We start from the raw sequence: 18,108 nt of genomic DNA, 5'->3' as shown, positions 1-18,108 counted from the left end.
AGAGAAGGGGGTTGTAATGTTGAAACATCTGCTGAAATTTACTATTGATGTTCAGGATTTTGACTTGTGTTGTTTATCTCATGAATCATCCATGATTATGGTATTGAAGCTATTTGTAAGTCAGATGACAAGATTCATAACTTCGTCTGTGTTATCAAGTAGCTGGATGTCATGTGGAATCCCACACACACAGGTAGGACAACAGAGTGGTTTTTCCATGTGTGTCAAATAAAATACGTCTCACTGCTAATTTTTATGATAATGACATCCATTGAGTTTTTTTCTCAGCTAAAATAGATACAATTCAGTTTGGAAACCACTAAACTACTAAATATTACAACATTGAAATGATGATATCTCCACTGAAGACATCAGGGCAGCAGCGGACTATAAAACCTGGTACTGAAAAGGAATCCACACAGGGTGTTAGTGGCTCATAATCTCTATAGATATCACTGTCACAGAATGACACATTTTACAGAGAGTCAACAAACTTTGTGATACGAGTAAGCAGTAAATAAGAGTTTCTGGCCTTTCCATACTGCCCTCCATTCTCGCTTTTCTAACACGCAATGCTGCCATTCATTAGCCAGTACATTTACACTTTATTCCCTCATGTTGTGCTCTCGAAAGCTGCTCTAGTCATTATGGAAATCTATTCCGAGCACCATTAAATAATTGAATTGGGTAGGCTTGGACTGCAGCCAATCTAGTTGGCCCATAGCGTTGCCTTCTTCCTAAACTAATCCGTGATATTCAGAAGTGTTGTTTATTTACTATTTGTAGGATCGAATCATAACTTCTCATTTCTCTGAAAAGCATGTTCTTTCATATAATGCTGAAGTGGTAGACAGGAGAAATTTTCTACTACTTTCCCAATGACAGTGTGATAACTGGAGCAACGGTTTCAGGGACGGCTCCTCAATTTGGGCGGAGGAGCGTCACCTCCCCCAGTCAGCAGCAGCAGCTGCCAAACTTCTACAACACAACGATAAAAACAATGTTTATTATCGTAGTATTGTAGAAGGGGTGGGGCCACAGGCCGTGACGAGCACAGTGGGGGGAGTGCTCAGCACTCCCCCTCAGTACGCACGTATGTTTGGCCGGCCATCTCAGGCCGGCCAAACATACACGCGCACTAAGCTCTGTCCAACCCGGCAACGCAGTGCCGGTTTGGAGAGAGCAGGCAGACTCTGGCTGTGCACTCCAACCAATCCAAATGCTGCTGTCATGCAGCATGTCAGTAGAGTTCAGATTGGCCGCAGAGCAGGCTGGGAGCCTGTACCTGTGGCAAAGGAAAAAGGAGCTGCACGATAGTGGTGGCGACAGAGGCGCATTCAGTTACGTTTTTTAAAATGTATTTATTTTTCACACCCCCGCGCCGCCCCGCCCTCACTACGCACGGTGAGTCGCTACTGAACGGTTTAAGAACCAGTATGGTTTCATTTTTTTAATTAAAGGGCAACTGAGGATATGACCAGTTAGTGCTTAAATAAAAAATGTTATTAAAAAATTCTAAGAATGTTATGCTTCCTAACAGAATAGATGTTAAAATGATTAGTTTGAAATTGGTTACAAACCAATTGACCACTTTGGAATGTGCTTGCACGTGAATTCAGTTAATCCGCATTTATTACACAATTAAGTTGATGAGCTGTTCAAAAGATATCTGGCACAAAAATACATATGTAATACACATTTTTGACAAAAGCTTAATGGCTACCTGCTACAATGATAGAATTTTCTTTATCTATTTTTCTGGTTAAATAAACTGCATATTCATAAGGCGAGCCCATAATTGCTTCATTATGGAGTCCACGCACTCGTCCTAGTGATGATTGAAGTGCTGTAGACGCTGAAGAAATCTGCCGAGTGTTTTATCAGAGTTAGAGGTGTGCATGAGTCCCCAGAGCAGTAAGAGTGTATTAGATTCTGTTTCGTCGTATAGTCTATAAACATATGGTGAATTGATCTATTTTCTGTCCAATTTTACTCATTTTAGAATAAAAGAACAATTTATTTCAATAGACCAATGCAATAGGTTGGGAATATTGTCAGTAGTGCTTGTCGTTCTAAGATGTTAAAACAATTTTGGCAAGTTAGTAGATTTTTCAGTATTTCGTTTTTTGTTTTGTCTCAGTCTTTTTCATCTGGCTACTACACTAGCCACCTACGTTTTGATATATTTAGCAATTTATAAATGTTTCACTTGATCAAATTTAAAACTATTGTTTACTATTTTGAGGTATAATCTTGTAGATCTAAGAAACTAGAATGTAACTTGCAAACAAGGTATTCAACTGTAGCCAAAAATATTTGTAGGCATTCCACTCTAAAATAAATGAAAACCCTTACTAGATTAGCCGAAGCTAATTAATATGAAGATACCATCACTAAATCTAAAAACTCAACAAAATATTTATTTGCCATTGTAAACAATCTCAGATGTATTGGGGTGGAAAGGACTAAGGTCTTCGCCTTTCAGTCATATATGACAATTTAGCACTTTTCTTTACAAAGAAAATAAAAATATTTCTTCAATGTCTCATGATGAGTTACATTTGACAGAATACCACTTTTTTTCATTCCTATGCTGGGACTAGCCTCAAGGAACATAAACCAGTAACACAACAAGAAGTAATATCCAATTTGCTGGTGGTAAAGCCTGGTTCCGCTAAGGACCTGTTGCCCCATTATATATTTCGGCTCTTGGCCATTGAGGTAGGACATATTCTTACAGCCATTTTCAATGTTTCTCTGGAATCTGCGTAGCCACCCCTCCCCACGTCCCAAATCTGGAAAGAAAACTGATTGTTTTTTATCACAAAAAGACAGCTGACCCCGCCCTTCTCTCTAACTCTAGATTTAGGGGCATATTTACGAAAAAAGTGGCATAGGCAGTGCCGCAGATCTTTTTGTTGTGCTGCCTTATGCCAATTTGAAAGGGCATGAATGCACCGTATTTACAAGATAAAGTGCATTCTTGTCCTTTCAGCCAGCACTGGTGCACAATTTGGTGCTTAGAGCCACATAGGCATCCTTGCACCTGGGTGCAAGGGTGTATGCATGTTGGCAGGATTGTTTTTGTGCAGGCAGGGACATCTTCCTACACAAAAACAATCCAAGGAGGCTTTTTTCTCTTTCTATGTGTGCTGCAGAATGCAGAAAATATAAAAAGAGAACAAAAACGATGAGAACTAAAGATATTTCTCCTTGTTATGCCTTCCGTGGCGAGATGTACGGTTTTGACACATTCAGATCCTTGTAAATCCGGGAATGCGTCAAAACCCAAGGTTATTGCTTGGGAAAATCCACTGTAATGCCCATGGAACACCCCCCTGATGCAGTGTAAGACAACATAGCACCTTCCACTGCATTGCATATCTATAAGGCCATGAAAAGCCACGAAAAGTGGCTTTGCCTGGCCGTGTAGATATGGGTCTGCACTCTGTGCCACTAGAGTGTAAAAAAATGATACTTTTAAATATGGCCCTTATTTCTATACTACCTCTTCCTGCAAAAATCCTCGTAAAGACAGTCAATACGCAACTTTCTTCCCACCTAGAAGAGAACGCGTTCCTAGTCTCTGTCAACTAGGCTTTAGGTGACTCCACAAAACATAGTAAGGCCCATATTTATACTTTTTTTAGCGCCGCATTTGTGCCGCTTTTTGATGCAAAAACGGTGCAAACAATTGTATTTTGTAAATTTTCCCTGTTTTTGCGTCAAAAAATGATGCAAATGCGGCGCTAAAAAAGTATAAATATGGGCCTAAGCCCTTCTGGCCACAACTGATGATCTCAGAGTCATCCTAGAATGGGGTATTTTGGCTTCACTACTCTTTTGGACCTCTCTGCAGCGTTTGGATGGTCCCACATCCGGTCTTTCTCTCTAATCTTACAGATTTTGGCATTTAGAAAAAGGTACTGACTTAATTTAAATCCTTTCTGTTAGAAATGGGGTTTCTGGTTGGCTACGGTATGCACCTCAGCCAAGCAAAACCGATCCACTCTAGTCAGGGCAAGGGAGTTACACGTCCAAGATAACCCCTGCTCACCCTCTTGGTAGCTTGGCATGAGCAGTCAGGCCTATCCCAGAGGCAATGTGTAAAGCGTTTGCACAACACACACAACACACATAACGCACTATCCCCACCACAAAGGAAACACAACACCAAGTTATATGAAAATATACTGTATTGTACACAAAGCAATTATTAGACCAAACATCACATATCAGTAGTATCCTGCTATCTTAGCAGTTGTCAGAACGTTACACATTAGTTACTCTGCAAACTAGCAGTAGTCACATATAACACACAGGTTACTCAGTATTCTGCAACATAAGCAATAGTCAGGAAACGCGTTATTACGCCAAAGCACTTGTCATAAGAATATCATAAACGCCCATAGTAGGAACATTATAAACCATATGGCAAGTCATAAAAACATATTAGTATGGTATGTCCATAATAGGAACATTTGCATACATACATAAAACATCATAAACCTAGGTAAGTAACATATACATCAACAAAGTCTTTAAAAAGAACCTATGTTATATGTTTTCCGTTTCAAAATACCTGGTCTGATGATAAAGGCACCTCCAGTGCCTGGGAAACGAAACCAAGGGGCCCCCGGTGCTCCTCTGTGCTCAACGGGGGCCTCTGATATCCCTTGAGGCAGAGGGGACGGCACGCACCTCCTCTGTGCAATTGGCAGGCCCCTTCAGCAGCCCAAGATCACTGGGCGCCCCACAGGGCCTCAACCAGCCCTCACGAGGGGGGGGCAAATTCCCCAGAATAGCGTAGGGGGCGCCACGCACCCCCTCCGATTGGTGATGGGCCACTCCTGGGGCCCGCCATCTCTTGGGGTCCCTCCCTGGGCCTACACTGGCCCTCCAAGGCGAGGGGGAACCACAGCTCGGTCACTGGCCCACAAGGGGCCAACAAGGGACCTGTGGTGCGGGCTAGGCTCTGGCGAGGCCGCCACCCCACCCGCGATCCCACAAAGAGCCCTTCTGGGCTCAGCAGGTTAAGGAGAGGCATCCTCCTCTCCTTCCTGCCTCTCGGCGAGGTTTCAGGCCCGAGTCAGGGCCTTCTGGTGCCCCGGGGGCACTCTACGGGGCAGACCTTGCCCTGGGGGCACCAATAGGAGCACGCTTGCTCCTGTCTTCAGAAAAGAGATTTCCTTTGTTCCCCGGGGGCACTGCGAAGCGCGCTTCACTCACGCTTGGGTCGAACAGCCTCCCGTTCTGCGGTGATTCCAGACACCACAACGCGCTTTTCAAAGCACTAGGGCATTAAATTAAGCCCAGGTCGCGGCGCTGAATTTCAGGCCACAATTTGGAAGAGCGCTTATCAAGCGCTGGCCCCATCACAGCAGCAGCGCTTTACAAAGCGCTAATCACAACTATAGGTTGAAGCACTCCTCATGTCGGAAGATCGTTGCAGGGGTCATGGGCCACAGCATTCTGCCCCTGGGGGACAAGAGTCCTAGAAAAAGGCCCACAAGGGGAGGGGCCCAGCAACAGGCCAGCACAGAGGATGTATGCAGGTGGCAAGTTCTTTACAGTGACCAAGCAGGTCACAGGTCAGCACAACAACAGCAGTCCTTGGCGGTTCCTGGTTTGTCCTTCCAGTCCTTTGGGTCCAGTTCCAAGATGATTCTAAGAGTCTCCAAATTGTGGGGAAAATTCCCCTGTACTTATACTCAGTCCTTACAGTGTTTTACAATGGTAGGGAGAGAAGGTTCCAACCAGTTACAACTGGTTCTGGGAGTGCCCCCTCTCTCCTCCAGCACAGGCTCCAAACATCAGTGGGAGGTAAACTACCCTATTGTGTGAGGCCAGGGAACAGCCTTTACAAATATAGGTGAGGCCCACCTCTCCCTTCTGTCAGTCCAAGAAGACTATTCAGTATGCAGATGCACCTCTGTGACACCTTGTTAGAAATGGGTTTTTTTGGTTGGCAGTCAGGTTACCCTCTGTCCAAGCAAGAACCCTCACTCTCGTCAGGGTAAGTCACATACAATCCAAATTATCCTGTGCCCACCCTCTGGTAACTTGGCACGAGCAGTCAGGCCTAACTTAGAAGGCAATGTGTAAAGTATTTGTTGAATAAATCATACAATAACAACATATAGCACCACAAAAATACACCACGCAGTGTTTAGAAAAATGTAGAATATTTATCTGGATATTTGTAGATCAACACAATAAAGGATGCAATAAGAATTTGTAGAAGTATCACTGCAAAGTGATATAAAGTGTCTTAAGTCTTTAAAAAGCAAACAAAGTCTCTTTCAAGCACAAAGTACCTGGTTTGGGGTGGAAAATCTCCGCAGAGGGCCGCAGAGGGGGAGATGCGTGAAAAAATGGTGTGTGAGTCGGTTTCGCCCCTTCACACACGGGCTTGCGTTGTTATTTTTCACGCTGGGAGACGTGCGTCGTTCTGCGGGAAGAAAAATGGTGTGTGCGTCGGTTTCGCCCCTTCACACACGGACTTACGTCGTTATTTTTCACTCGGGGAAGACGTGCGTCGTTTTCTGGCATGTGGGCCGACTCCTTCTATGGTTCGTGGGATTACCAGATGTCCCAGAGTCTGTGCGTGGATTCCTCGGCTTGTTATCCGGCTGCGCGTCGTTCCGGGAGGCTGTGCGTGGAATTTTCCTTCTCACGGCAGGCGTCGCTTCGATTTCATCTCTGGAAGCCGGGTGACGTTGTCCATGCGAGGCCGTGCATCGAAGTTCCGGTCGCCCTGTGGGCGTCGCGTCGGGCAGCGTCGGCGTGCGGCGATTTTCTCACCGCGGAGTAAGCTGTGTGTCGAATTTTTCGGCGCACGAGGAGTCCAAATGAAAAAGATAAGTCTTTTTGGTCCTGAGACTTCAGGGAACAGGAGGCAAGCTCTATCCAAGCCCTTGGAGAGCACTTTGGCAGCCAGACAAGAGTTCAGCAAGGCAGCAGGCCAACAGCAAGGCACCAGTCCTTTGTAGAAAGCAGACAGGTGAGTCCTTTGAGCAGTCAGGCAGTTCTTCTTGGCAGGATGCAGGTTCTGGTTCAGGTTTCTTCTCCAGCAAGTGTCTGAGGTGGTAGGGCAGAGGCCCTGTTTTATACCCAAATGTGCCTTCGAAGTGGGGGAGACTTCAAAGAGTGGTTTAGAAGTGCACCAGGTCCCCTTTCAGTTCAATCCTGTCTTCCAAGGTCCCAGTAGGGGGTGTGGCAGTCCTTTGTGTCAGAGCAGGCCCTCCACCCTCCCAGCCCAGGAAGACCCATTCAAAATGCAGATGCATGCAAGTGAGGCTGAGTACCCTGTGTTTGGGGTGTGTCTGAGTGAATGCACAAGGAGCTGTCAACTAAACCTAGCCAGACGTGGATTGTAAGGCACAGAAATATTTAAGTGCAGAGAAATGCTCACTTTCTAAAAGTGGCATTTCTAAAATAGTAATATTAAATCCAACTTCACCAGTCAGCAGGATTTTGTATTACCATTCTGGCCATACTAAATATGACCTTCCTACTCCCTTCAGATCAGCAGCTGCCACTTCAACAATGTTTGAGGGCAGCCCCAATGTTAGCCTATGAAGGAAACAGGCCTCACAGTAGTGTAAAAACGAATTTAGGAGTTTTACACTACCAGGACATGTAAACTACACAGGTACATGTCCTGCCTTTTACCCACACAGCACCCTGCTCTAGGGGTTACCTAGGGCACACATTAGGGGTGACTTATGTGTAGAAAAAGGGGAGCTTTAGGCTTGGCAAGTATTTTTAAATGCCTAGTCGAAGTGGCAGTGAAACTGCACACACAGGCCTTGCCATGGCAGGCCTGGGACAAGGTAAAGGGGCTACTTGAGTGGGTGGCACAACCAGTGCTGCAGACCCACTAGTAGCATTTAATCTACAGGCCCTAGGCACATACAATGCACATTACTAGGGACTTATAAGTATATTAAATAGTCCAATTGGGTATGATCCAAAGTTACCATGTTTAAAGGGAGAGAGCATATGCACTTTAGCACTGGTTAGCAGTGGTAAAGTGCGCAGAGTCTAAAAGCCAGCAAAAACAGAGTCCAAAAAGTGGAGGGAGGCAGGCAAAAAGTTAGGGGTGACCACCCTAAGGCATGTCAGGTCTAACACACCTCCACCCTCCTTGTGTACAGGCTGTCTGAAAAGTATGCACAAAGGGCCAACTGTCACTCTGCCCAGATATGGATTGGAGTCAAGCTGCAAAACACCAGAGTCATAAGCCCAGAGAAATGCACACTTTCTAGAAGTGGCATTTCTGTAATAGTAATAAAAAATACACCTACACCAGTAAGCAGCATTTATTATCACCCTCACAACCATACCAAATATGCCTACGCTACCCCTCATAAATCAGACAATACCCCTTACCCATAAGGCAGGGAATTTCTAATGCAATCCTATGAGAAGGCAGCACTCACAGCAGTGAGACACCAAGTTAGGCTGTTTGCCACTACGAGGACAGGCCAAGCAACCTGGCACATGTCCTGCCTTCTACATACATGGCACCCTGCCCATAGGACTAGCTAGGGCGTACCTTAGGGGTGACTTGTATGTAGTAAAAGGGGAGTTCTGGGCCTGGCAAGTAAATTTAGAAACTGCGCACACAGGCCTGAGACAGGTTTGAAAGTCTACTTCATGGGTGCCGCAAGCAGCACTGCAGGCCCACTAGTGGTATTTAATATACAGGCCCTAGGTATAGAGATACCACTGTACAAGGGACTTATAGGTAAATTAAATATGCCAATTAGGTATAAGCCAATCATACCAACTTTAGATGGGAAAGCACCTGCACTTTAGCACTGGTCAGCAGTGATAAAGTGCTCAGAGTCCTAGAGCCAACAGCGACAGGTCTGAAAAAATAGGAGGCAGGAGGCAAAAAGACTGGAGATGACCCTGCATAAGTAAAAAAGTCCAACACTTTCTAACCAAGAGATCTCAGACTGTAATCTGCACTTCTTTATGGTCCATGTTTTTTTCTTTCATTTGTGGTGTTCTGCAAGACTAATCCCTCAGCCCTACGTTATTCAACATCTACATGTCTGTTTTGTCTGCCATAGTAAGATCTTTCGGCCTGGTGTTGTTCCCCTATGCTAATGAGACACACATGATTGGGTTCATTTGGCACATTAAGATATTGCTAGCACAATCTACCAACAGTGCATGTCAGCAAATTGCTGATTGGAAGCACAACAATTATATGAAACCTAATGGCGAAACATATTGAAATCCTTTTCTTGGGGAAACAAATCTCTACTTTGTCCCCCTCCAGGTGACCCAAAGACCTGGGCATATTCATGTTCCAGGATGTTCAGCCAAGAATCTAGGAATTCTATTTGATAACCTCCACATGTTTGCAAACAACATGCTCCCTTCTACTGCAAAAACACTACACCATTTTCTGCTGCTACCCATAAATGTGCATAAGAAGTTGCACAGACATTAATCTCTTCTAGAATAGACTATTGCAGTGTGCTATAGTTGGAAGTGCCTCTATATCTTACCCAACATTTATAGTTATTGCAAAATGCAGCGGCCTGCCTGATCCTCAGTCGTCCCAGACAGTCATCAGTCGAAGCACATCTCAAGGATCTGCATGTGTTGCTGGTGCATAAGCGTACTCAGTTTAAAGTCTTGCGCTTTATGCTTAGAGCCTTTACAACTCAGGTCTTGTCTACTCAAAGAACCAGCTGGTATGTCTATAAACCTGCTAGATTGCTTTATTCCACCACATTTTCGTTACTAAACGTTCAAAAAATAAGATGCAGCACAAACAGGAGGCATATCCTGCTCATTTTATATCAGCTAAACCGTGGGTCTCACTTCCCTTGCATATGCATGAAATTCAAAATCACCTTCTTTTTTTAAGGTAATCGCCAAACCTGACTATTTTAAAGCATTGTCCGTGTTTAACTCCATCTCAGAATTGCCTTGTTTCCTTTAAGTTTTGTTGTAAGGTCTACTAGCGCCAGGTGACCCTTGGGTAACTGTAGCACTCTAGGAATCTACATTATTCATCCATTCATTCTAACAAGATTTATCACCAAGCTATGGAAGAAACTATCAAGGCAGGGTCTGGACTCAGCACTGGTTATTACAATGTAGTCCCAATAGCCTGATATCGCAACTAGGCTAAGGATAGGGGGGCACATGTGCAGGCCAGAGCCCCATGTCATTTGAAGGGGAAGGACAGGGTAGTCCTTGGTCCCAAACAATTTCACCTACTCGTCAATTAGCTCAACAAACTGCTCCAAGGAGGTCAAGCTGATGTCACCTGTCCATGTGGATTGAAAGAACAAACAATTATTTGGGCGACAGTGATGCATTCATGAAAATAGAGAAGTACAGCATCGAAAAAGGAAAACATTTCTTCCATGACTATGTAAGTAAAACAAAGGTTAGGGTTGAAACATAAAAAAGTTCTCCTAAAACAAATTATCTATATGTAGCAAAGACACAGAACTTTTTTCGTCATTGGAACATATATCCATTGTAAAAAGCTTGAATTGCACCATGCAAAATAAAGAATTTGACTCGTAATGGGAGCAGTCGGCTTAGAAGTGAACAGCACCAAACCACTTTCTGCTAGTTAATACACTCAATTCAAATGTTTCATCCAAGTACAGAATGCACCAATTGAGGCTGTTGCCTCTCTTAAAATCAATGGTGAGGAGAGAATTGGGCTTTGAAAAATAGGGGAGTGGGCAGCGCTAAACCCCTAAAAAGAGTGAATTAAAATATGGGTCATATTAGAACAGAAACAGTATTTTTCATTACTCTCAGAAGTATTCACAACTTGAAGGAACGACTAAGCTATGGCTCGAGAATGTCAATATAACATTGCAATATTATAGAGGAGTACTTTGAGGTATAGCCGTGTAAATCTAACCTGCTTTCTGCGCTGGCTGGGATTCAAAAACAGCCCTTGTAGCCCTGTATCTGTTCCAAGGGAATATTGCATTTTTAGGGTCGAGTCTGCGAGTGTATGCGATTGCGCATGCATCTCATATGCAAGACGCTGTTGTGTTCAGCAAAGGGCTTGGAGCCCGCCTGTCGCTCCCATTTGTTGGTTAGGATGGCACTCTTCTTTACAGCCTCGTAATTTGTCAAGGCATGCCTGGCATCATTTCTGTTCCTCTGTGTGGAGCAGGGATCAAGCACTAGTTGATTTCAATTTAATTAGTGCCTGTCCGCTGCTCCCGTCATGATAGAGGTACTATTGTGTTCTAACTTCCAGTGCTTCTTGAACAGAAGGCTTGTGACTGGGAACAGCGTAGCCAACACAAACAAAACTGCAAAGTTTTTTTTTTTAATGCTAGCTTTATTTTATTCTGTGAAGTCGTCCTTTCTCAGTTGCCACTCTTTTTTTTTTTTTTTTTTTTTTGCTCCTGGGTGCTGTTGTCAAAAGATAGCTAGCAGGGGTGGGAACACGTTTAGTCCTTTCAGATTACCAGCGACGAAGTCTCAGCAAATCGACAAACCCTGCTCGATGCCATACGCATCGGGTGATCTGCAGGAAGCTATGTAAATGCCTATGGGGGAACAGGTTGCCTCGGTATTGCATTACACACTGAAAGACTAGTAAGAGGTAAAGTGCCGCTCTGTAAGATAGGAGTCCAGTGTGTACATTTCTCACAAGAGACTCTGGCACTGCAGGCCAGATGAACCAAAGTTGCAGACTTGCAGTAGGTAACATCATCAGTTTTCTGCCCAAGCATTGTAGCCGCATTCTTTGTTTGTGAGCTCTGGCTGTAGCAGGAACGCAGGTTGGTTATTGGTTAACTTGTTTTCTGCTTCATCCTGCTTAAAAAATCCATCTTGCTTCATAGCTGCATTTCTGAGAAAGCAGAGAATTCCTCTCACTTGCCTTTCGAACGCTAGGGTTAAGATGATAGATAACTTTTTGCAGAGAAAATGGAGACCATGTTACCTTATGGGCCCTTCAATTAATCAGAAATGTATTCGAGAATATGGGTGACATGTAGCTCTGTTGTCGAAAGCCGAATCAAAAAAGCGACTGGGGCGATACTTTAAAAAGCATTTTTATCCCGCCACCTCTACCCAGTGACTCAGGAAATTCCTGCTATATCGAGTTTCACATTTTCCCTTTGCAAAACACTGCCGTGCCTCATCCTGCTAGTTTTGGTGCATGCGTCTGGCGCACTCTCAAATATATGACTGAGAGTTCTAAACGTACCTTGTAGTGGGTGATATGGTAGAATGTGAAAAGTAAAATAAGTGTTGTTTGTGAATACGTTCGGCTTCGTTGTTTCATATATATAGAGTCCCAAACTCAATATTCCTGAATTTTATGAAGGTGATTTTGTGCCTGTACGCTGCAATAATGTCGATTGTCCTATAAGGCCAATTTTTGGGAGGCATAGGAAGTTAAAACCTTGTGAAGAATGGTAAAATTAAGTCTGACATACATTTTTGACAGTTGCTCCTGGTGTGTGTATGTTTTTTTTTTTTTACAGTTTTATATAGGGCAAACTTAACACGAAGTTATTGGAACGCCTTACCAGAGCACCAGTTATGTTACATAATGTCATTTTTAAGTCAAGCGCAAGCAAATGACCTGTTGTGAGTATTGTGGGCTTTTAACCACACCCACCACACGCCCATCACTTTCACTCGTTCGTAGGCTTCCCTTTCAAAAATCCTTTGTCTTCATTGGTAAATGCTTAACGTTTGTCCCTCCTTTGGGAGGTTTTGTTACCACCTTGCAGACTGACCCTGTTACATGGATAATTGCGCAATTTCTGATATTTTTGACTGGGAGCAAACTTATTTTTCCTTTTGTGTTTCTCCTTTGCGCTCATGACGGCCATGGCGCTTTAAATCCGCTTGCTTATGTCAACTAATGTTTTATTTTTCATTTTCAATTTATGTTGTAAGAAAAGTCCATTTAGGAATTTACAACGCCAATAGTTCTAACTGGAGCAAATGCGAGACCCATTACATTGCAAATGCTTGTTTGTAGCTTTTAGATGCTACTGTGGGGAGTGCTGCTCGGTGCTATGCCATAAGTATTGAAATGTTTTGTGAGTTTCATCTGTGAAGTGTCCGTAATGCCTACAACTTTTTGGCTAATTCATTGCAAAATTGTGCTGTGAAGTAATTTGAGCGCCCAAATTTATTTAAAAAAAATATTGTAGAGATTCTGTTAAACCATCCCCGGGAATGTCCGAGGCGTTTGTTTGTTCCATGGATTTTATTTATATTAGACGTATTTAAATAATTTCATAAACCAGACCCCATGTAGAACTGATCGCTTTACAAATGACCACACTACAAATGATACAAAAGTTATACAGTGGAGGAGCGAGTACGTGCGAGTATTACAACGCCATATTAACAGGAGGAAAGGAAGGCTTGTATTAAACAGTTTCCCCGAATTAGTTTTCGTTTGCAATGTATGGCCCAAAACGCCGCTTTTTTTGTTTAGAGATTTTGTTTCTTTGGAGCGTGAGAAGGGTTTTGATTAGTGCATCAGTTATGGTAAATGGTGCGCTCAACAAATGAGAACTGCCAGACGTGTTCGAGCAGGTTAAGTATTGTTTGAAGGCGTTGCAAATGGTCTCCCCTGGAAACAGCCAATCAGTGCTCACAGCATTCTGCAGCATCTCCAAACCATCATCTCTTCGCCGACTGCAGCAGCAGGTCTGGACGCGACCCTGCTGTCCTGGACCAAATGCGCCGTAGACGCGTTGAATGACAATATTCAATGGGGAAATAACCGCAGAGGATGAGGAAACACACAGCCAGGGTGATACCTATATCACCTTACAGCGGCCCAGGACTCAATGCAACAGACGCAGACGGTACATGTTTTTTTTTTTTATGTGTCTGCTTATCAGAGTCTGCTGTTTAGTTTTCTGGCGGCCTCTCTTCGTTACCAAAGGTGTTTATGACGAGCATAATAAGTCATTTTGTGTTGTTTCAATCGGTATTTTTGGTGTGTTATTCTGCCTTTAAATTGCATCTCATGCTTTAGGTGTATTGGTGTAGAAGTTGTACTTTGCCGTGTATTAATTGATTCATTGTCTAGCAACGTGCCATTATGTGTTATGTGGATGTATTTAATATTGTAAAGTTTGAAAAGTATACTAAAATATAAAATGATAGTAAGTGTAGGATCACAACTTGCAAAAAAGAAATTCCAAAGGTTTTTGTGACCTTAATCTAAAAACCGTTCTCACTCGAACTGTGTTTCTCCCGCAAGTTTAATTGTCTAAATGTTCCTTTCTTCCACTGTGCTGGCACGTTATTAAGCAAAAATTGTCCATTAGATGCAAGCAAATGAAAGCAGACACTTTCCAAGAGGCAAATGTGTTTTTCTGTTGCAGTGAGGTTTCCAACCCAAGTGCGTTTAGGGAATGGTGAGTTTAATCGTCAGGAGACAACACACCCGACATGATTAGCGTTCGCAGAAATTCACAAGCACTGCTGGGCGTCACGAAAGTGCTGTCCGCCTGCTACACTTATGCAAAGGCGCATGCGCAGTGACTTTGTTTCAATGGTAAAAATATATTTGAGAAAAAGCGTTATTTTGAAAAAATATTGATTTTAATATTTAAGTATGCAGTCCATTAAGGGGACCTGGGGCAGCACGCGTCTTAAGTTCAAAACTTTGTTTCTCAATGAATATAAAACGCAATTATTGAAAGGTTAGTTATTCACATCTCTAAATAGACGGTTGCCCTAAAGATTAGTAATGATTTCTGAATTATTCACCTTTCCTCACAACATAACCTGCGCCAAATTAAACAAGCACTTGATCGCATGATTACTTATGTAGTCACTGATATATTAGGTGGAGATGGCTTCGGAGGGATGAGCTAAGAGTGGTCACTGTGCTGCCTTTGGTACCATGGCCTGTCTTGTAAGCAGGTCCTTGAGATCAGAAACATGCATGGGAGACAAGGAGCAAAGAGTGGCGATGGGCATGAAGGCTGTGTGTGGCAGAGGAATAGGTACCACTGGTGGCTTTCCTGGGGCAGCACCTGTAGAACATGCTGCACGCTGCAGGTGGTTCACCTCAATCACTCCCGGTGCAAGAAAGGAGGGTAATCCACCTGGACCCCAGATCAGACAGCTATTATTGAGCTGGCACTGAGCGGGCCCCAGCGAAATATACTGAATTTGCCCTGTTGCAGTTTGCTGACACCAGGACACATTTGGCAGGGCTCTCACATTGTCTGCTTCCCATTCGGAGCAGCAGCCTGCAGAGGGTGAAGGTGGGTTCTTATTTTTACTTCCAACTGGGTCCAATATAACACCTCACTTAAAGGGCCATAAGCCCTCCTTTTTTTCAATCTGGGTCCTTTCTGGAACCTAACACCTAGACGTCGGTACAATGGAGGGAAACAAAAGCACTCAGCTTGTAGTACAGAAGTGCTTAAGAGAAACTATGATTTTGAGGCAGGTTTTTAACTTTACTCAACCCTATGTATAAACATATGCCTTCACTGTAAGAATGTCAGATGTATCTGTCTGTATGAATCATTACACTAATAATGTTTAAAATAGCACTTGCTATTTTTTTAAATTTAATTTCTTCTATAGTGCTACTCATCCCAATGTAGGGTGGCAGACAGTTTCACATCACACACCTATTATACAGAGACAATAAATCATACAAGTGCTTAAATCAATGCACAAGGAATATTACAAAAGATAATGAAAGTTACAAGGTGGAGGAGTCACATATCATCCACACTGCTAGGCATTATATTTTAAGAGTGCTTAGTCTGGACAGAGTCAAAATTCAAAGACACAGTGCTGGGGTTGTCTGTACTAATAACACTTTGTTACTATCAAAATGAATCCCCTTTGCACCCGTAGAGTAACAAAAGACTGTGAAAACAAATGTTCTAAAGTTATGCCTTGTTTTCATCCAGCTCCTTGATCACACTTCACTGTGCGGTACCAGAAGGATTGTAACTTATAAACGGCAAGTGAGAGAAGCATTAGCAATGCCAATGTGTTAGGCCTATGAACACACTGTCAAGCCAGACCTAAAAATCCATGTACATTAATGACTGCCCACCTCCCATCGGTGCTAGTGCGAAAAAAAATCTCATAAATGTTTTAGTTATCTAAGACACTCTAATAGCCTTACAATGGCATGTGTGTGCCCCTGGCAGTTCAAGCACAGATAGTTAGAAAAATAAACAAAATGATCGCAGCTATGTGGAGGGCAAGCACTCTTTTGTGGCACAACAGAACTTCTGGCCAATCGAACATACTCATGGCTCTCAACATGTGGGTGTGCCAAAGCCCTTCTCTTGGTAATTCTCACAAAATCTTCTGGTGACATCTGCTCTGTCAAACCATGCCCATAAAAGGATCTCTGTGAGCAGCAGTAACCCTCTGAGCTATGTACATAAAATAACAATCTTTGATTTGCACGGTACACGTTGTGCTTTGTAACAGGCACATTGAACCCCTGTGTTCCTTTATGTTGAGTCAAAACCGCCACAACCGTTCCATTTTCACCACTGATCAGACTAACCTTTAAGCTGAGGATAGGCTCTGAAAAGGAGGTAGTAGCAACATATTGGCTTTCCTTCATCAGTGGCTCTTCAGACATGGCTGGGGGTTGCTGCATGCATTGTTCTGGTAACTTCTTTTTAACATCTCAGTTTGTGTATCCAAGGAGGGTTAATGTTAGCCTGTTAGCAGTGAGATGCTCGCATTTGTATTTGAAAGTCTGACATTCAACTCACTGGACAGCTTACCTTTGATTGTCTACATGAATGAAGCCGAAAGTCAGCAACTACTTTTTACTTTGTATTTTACAAGCCTGTCAATTGGTGCCACAACATGTGATACCACTAACTATTCCTGGCTTCTCCACCAACAGCATATTCAATTTTAGGGCTTGCAGGTTTGCTTTCTACACTTCATTATAGGCTTAAAACTCCGTATGCACAGTGCTGCTGCCTAAAATGCGAGAATTGGCTGAAGGTGTTATACAGGGCATGGAAATACTTGTGATCAATGCTTTAAAAGTGTACAAAGATAAGTTTATTTAAAAACTGCTTATTTCAAGTAAAACCAAAAGTAAATTTTGCATGCATGTTTTGTCAGGGTTCACTCTTTAATTCACATCATGCATTAAAACAAGTGTTGGGAATGTGAATAATTTTGTCTTTTATATAGTGGAAAGTTTTATGTGAGCTTCACAGTGTAACAAAGACACAGCATGCATTACAGCAGCACTGCCTTCCCTAACTCAAAATGTAAATAAAGAACAGGTGACAGTAGTATAAGGCATATCATATGAACCTCCTACTTGACAGGTAAAGCATAGGTAGCTAACATAACAAAGAGGGAGCGAGAAGAGTTATAGATCTGCTGTACATCATCCTTAAACAGACATATAAATACAAGAAGTCCAAACTCGTGGAGAAACAGCGACACTTTTATTATATTACCATACTTCTCTGTAATTACATAGTATGATGCACCTTTGCTTACCAGGTGTGGTGAGCATCATCACTAGGTTCCACACCAAGCACTGGGAAGTGTTTGAAACTACTCGTGTTTACTAGTTGTACATTCGTCTGGTTATGGCTTCTGTATTTTGGATGAGATTATGGCCCTCATTCCGACCCTGGCGGTCCAAGACCTCCAGGGCCGCGGGCAACGGAAGCACCGCCAACAGGCTGGCGGTGCTTCATTGCCCATTCTGACCGCGGCGGTAAAGCCGCGGTCAGAAAAGGGGATCCGGCGGTTTACCGCCGGATTTCCCCTGGCTGGGTTGAACCTCCATGGCGGCGCTGCAAGCAGCGCCGCCATGGGGATTCCGACCCCCTTCCCGCCAGCCTGTTTCTGGCGGTTCTTACCGCCAGGAACAGGATGGCGGGAACGGGTGTCGTGGGGCCCCTGGGGGCCCCAGCATGATTTTCACTGTCTGCATAGCATACAGTGAAAATCGCGACAGGTGCTACTGCACCCGTCGCACACCTGCAACACCGCCGGCTCCATTCGGAGCCGGCTTCTGTGTTGCAGGCCCTTTCCCGCTGGGCCGGCGGGCGCTCCCTTGGCGGGCACCCGCCGGCCCAGCGGCAAAGTCAG

The 18,108-nt window shown here is 43.7% G+C and overlaps 1 protein-coding gene across 2 annotated transcripts in view; it reads left to right on the top strand.

Moving 5' to 3' along the window:
• Positions 1 to 18,108, top strand: part of SLC35F4 (solute carrier family 35 member F4) — a 620,276-nt gene that overhangs the window by 295,359 nt on the left and 306,809 nt on the right. Inside the window, exon 1 of one of the 2 annotated variants that reach the window (XM_069205979.1) lies at positions 13,662 to 13,847. The exons of the other annotated variant lie outside the window; for it this stretch is intronic. Coding sequence (XP_069062080.1) covers positions 13,772 to 13,847 — 76 coding nt within the window. The 5' untranslated portion in view covers positions 13,662 to 13,771. Of the gene's footprint in view, positions 1 to 13,661; positions 13,848 to 18,108 lie in introns of those variants that run through there. 2 annotated transcript variants of the gene reach the window in all.

The sequence above is a fragment of the Pleurodeles waltl genome, chromosome 9, assembly GCF_031143425.1.
Source record: "Pleurodeles waltl isolate 20211129_DDA chromosome 9, aPleWal1.hap1.20221129, whole genome shotgun sequence".
Lineage (NCBI taxonomy): Eukaryota > Metazoa > Chordata > Amphibia > Caudata > Salamandridae > Pleurodeles > Pleurodeles waltl.
The sequence above is the reverse complement of the archived record's forward strand: the minus strand, read 5'-3'. Positions and strand labels throughout refer to the sequence as shown.